Source organism: Oncorhynchus kisutch, linkage group LG20 (genome assembly GCF_002021735.2).
Source record: "Oncorhynchus kisutch isolate 150728-3 linkage group LG20, Okis_V2, whole genome shotgun sequence".
Lineage (NCBI taxonomy): Eukaryota > Metazoa > Chordata > Actinopteri > Salmoniformes > Salmonidae > Oncorhynchus > Oncorhynchus kisutch.
Window position 1 is genome coordinate 29,058,897 of NC_034193.2, and position 3,769 is coordinate 29,062,665.

At 42.7% G+C, this 3,769-nt stretch overlaps 1 protein-coding gene across 3 annotated transcripts in view; it reads left to right on the forward strand.

The window, feature by feature from the left end:
- The window catches only part of tlcd3bb (TLC domain containing 3Bb), a 48,790-nt gene that overhangs the window by 43,192 nt on the left and 1,829 nt on the right, over positions 1–3,769 (forward strand). For all 3 annotated transcript variants that reach the window (XM_020453932.2, XM_020453933.2, XM_020453934.2), the window contains exon 6: positions 1,185–1,294. In XM_020453932.2, the coding sequence (XP_020309521.1) occupies positions 1,185–1,294 (110 nt within the window). The remainder of the gene's footprint in view (positions 1–1,184; positions 1,295–3,769) is intronic.

A 3,769-nucleotide genomic window follows, 5' to 3' on the forward strand; every position in this document is an offset into this window, starting at 1 on the left:
CCATCATTCTTAAATGGAAGAAGTTTGGAACCACGACTCTTACTAGAGCTTTCCGCCCGGCCAAACTGAGCAATCGGGGGAGTTGAGCCTTGGTCAGGGAGATGACCAAGAACCCGATGCTCACTCTGACAGAGCTCCAGAGTTCCTCTGTGGAGATGGGAGAACCTTATAGAAGGAAAACCATCTCTGCAGCACTCCACCAATCAGGCCTTTATGGTAGATTAGTCAGACGGAAGCCACTCCTCAGTTAAATGCACATGACAGGCCACTTGGAGTTTGCCATGAGAAACAAGATCCTCTGGTCTGATGAAACCAAGATTGAAATCTTTGGCCTGAATGCCAAGCGTCACGTCTGGAGGAAACCTGGCACCATCCCTACGGTGAAGCATGGTGGTGGCAGCATCATGCTGTGGGGATGTTTTTCAGCGGCAGGGACTGGGAGACTAGTCAGGATCAAGGGAAAGATGAACGGAGCAAAGTACAGAGAACCTTGACAAAAACCTGCTCCAGAGCACTCAGGACCTCACTAGGGCAGAGGTTCACCTGTTAGCCTTTGAATATAGCCCCCTGTATTCTACTGGATTTAACCGCGGATACAATATTTGCCTGTCCACCTCCCTCCTCCCTTTACATCACACACCACCCCTGCCTTCCCCTTCCTTCCCTACAGTGTGTTGTGTAGAGTTGGGGCCAGATGCTTCTTATAACCTCTGTGCAAAGGGAACCATTTAAAGTAAACTACACAGTACAGTTTGGTGTGGTGTTAAACATTTGATAGATACAAATTATACTTCTAGATGTGAAATTAAAATGTTGAGGTTCTCAAATGTTGAACTGTTATCATAACCTTCTCAATGTTGTTGTCTTGTAAAAGTTGCGCTAGCTGTCGATCAAACGCTTAGCTTGCTGGAGCAGAGAAGAAGTCTAGCAAGCTGGTGGAAACAGATGTTTTTGCAGAATATACTGTGTATAATGACATGTTTTTCTCCCAAACCTTAAGGCACTGTATTCTATACAAGCCTGCCTTTGGCTTGAAGCATGACAAGTATACTTTGTCCTCCATTTTCCACTTTTTGGTGTCCATGCAAAGTAGAGCAATAGGCCTATTAACTATTTTTCAGCTTTCACCAATCTGTACTGCTTGCGCTTTCTCCTTTTTTCTCTCTCCCTCTTTTTCCTCTCAGTACAAACAGCAACACACTCTCCTGCACAAAGTGAATGGGGCTACTATGCTGGTCACTTTTTTCACCTGTCGAGTCCTCCTCTTCCCTTTCCTCTACTACGCGTATGGCAGGTATGTCTCTGTCTGTCCCTCACTCTCTATCACGCTCTGCTTTCAAGCTGAGCTTAAAGGACTGATGTGCATGGGGATTTGGTCACATCTCTTATTTTTCTAACTCTTGTATCAGGATTCGGGGGCTTGTGAAGAGAGCATCATTGTAATGGGTGGCTGTCAAGCGATAGTTCATCTACATTTCATAATACTTTCAACATTTTCTCATTTGGACTCCATGTACATTTAAGGCCAGATTCAGAGTTGAGATAAGCGCAAGGAACTCTGGCTTTTGCATTAATCATTTATTGACATCAATGGGAGCATAGCATGTGTGGATCTCATTTAGTAGCCTGGCTACCCATCCACATCACTCTGGCCAAACGCCACGCCCACTAATGTTTCTTTGTGGGTCTCCCCAATGACTTCTCGAATGCAGGCACATTCAAACCGTTCTAATTTGTCCCAGAAACGGCCTACATGAATCATGTCATTTTGGCCTCAGCACAAAAGACATCTAGAATTGGTTCAGACTGATGTATAGAGCGATTTGATATAGCAGGAAAATTAAATTCAGGATGAGTCGTCAGGCAACTAATTTATGTCAAATTGAGCCATTTAAGGTATACTGATAAATACAGAATGATGAAATATGGGTGAACAATCCCTTTAATGCCTCCGCCCCCCTTTTGTTAGTTCTACAGTTGAAGTCGGAAGTTTACATACAGTTAGGTTGGAGTCATTAAAACTCGTTTTTCAACCACTCCACAAATTTCTTGTTATCAAACTACAGTTTTGGCAAGTCGGTTAGGACATCTACTTTGTGCATGACACAAGTAATTTTTCCAACAATTGTTTACAGACAGATTATTTCACTTATATAATTCACTGTATCACAATTCCAGTGGGTCAGAAGTTTACATACACTAAGTTGACTTTGCCTTTAAACAGCTTGGAAAATTTCAGAAAAATAGGTAATGGCTTTAGAAGCTTCTGATAGGTTAATTGACATCCTTTGAGTCAATTGGAGGTGTAACTGTGGATATATTTCCAGGCCTACCTTCAAACTCAGTCCCTCTTTGCTTGACATCATGGGAAAATGAAAAGAAATCAGCCAAGACCTCAGAAAATAAATTGTAGACCTCCAAGTCTGGTTCATCCTTGGGAGCAATTTCCAAACGCCTGAAGGTATAAACACCATGGGACCACGCAGCCGTCATACCGCTCAGGAAGGAGACGCGTTCTGTCTCCTAGAGATGAACGTACTTTGGTGCGAAAAGTGAAAATCAATCCCAGACCAACATTAAAGAACCTTTTGAAGATGCTGGAGTAAATTGGTACAAAAGTATCTATATCCCCACAGTAAAATGAGTCCTATATCGACATAAGCTGTAAGGCCGCTCAGCAAGGAAGAAGCCACTGCTCCAAAACCACCATAAAAAAGCCAGACTATGGTTTGCAACTGCACATGGGGACAAAGATGGTACTTTTTGGAGAAATGTCCTCTGGTCTGAGGAAACAAAAATAGAACTGTTTGGCCATAATGATCATGGTTATGTTTGGAGGAAAAAGGGGGAGGCTTGCAAGCCGAAGAACACCATCCCAACCGTGAAGCATGGGTTGCAGCATCATGTTGTGGGGGTGCTTTGCTGCAGGAGGGACTGGTGCACTTCACAAAATAGATGGCATCATGAGGATGGAAAATTATGTGGATATATTGCAGCAACAATGGGTCTTCCAAATGGACAATGAGCCCAAGCATACTTTCAAAGTAGTGGCAAATGGCTTAACGACAACAAAGTCAAGGTATTGGAGTGGCCATCACAAAGCCCTGACCTCAATCCCATAGAAAAATTGTGGGAAGAACTGAAAAAGAGTGTGCGAGCAAGGAGGCCTACAAACCTGACTCAGTTACACCACTCTGTCAGGAGGAATGGGACTAAATTCACCCAACGTATTGTGGGAAGCTTGTGGAAGGCTACCTGAAGGCTACCTGAAGGCTACGTTTGAACCAAGTTAAACATTTTTAAGGCAATGCTACCAAATACTAATTGAGTGTATGTAAACTTCTGAACTACAACAATTTTTTTTCTGAGGTCTTGGCTGATTTATTTTGATTTTCCCATGATGTCAAGCAAAGAGGGACTTTTGAAGGTATGCCTTGAAATACATCCACAGGTACACCTCCAATTGACTCAAATGTTGTCAATTAGCCTATCAGAAGCTTCTAAAGTCATGATATAATTTTCTAGATGATGACACAGTGAATGAATCTGTCTGTAAACAATTCTTGGAAAAATTACTTGCGTCATGCACAAAGTAGATGTCCTAACCGACTTACCAAAACGTTAGTTTGTTAACAAGACATTTGTGGAGTGGTTGAAAAACGAGTTTTAATGACTCCACCATCAGTGTATGTGAACTTCTGACTTCAACTGTATGTGTCCACTCTAAATCCCCCATGTGCCCATTCTCTTTATAATTCCCCCCCTCCAG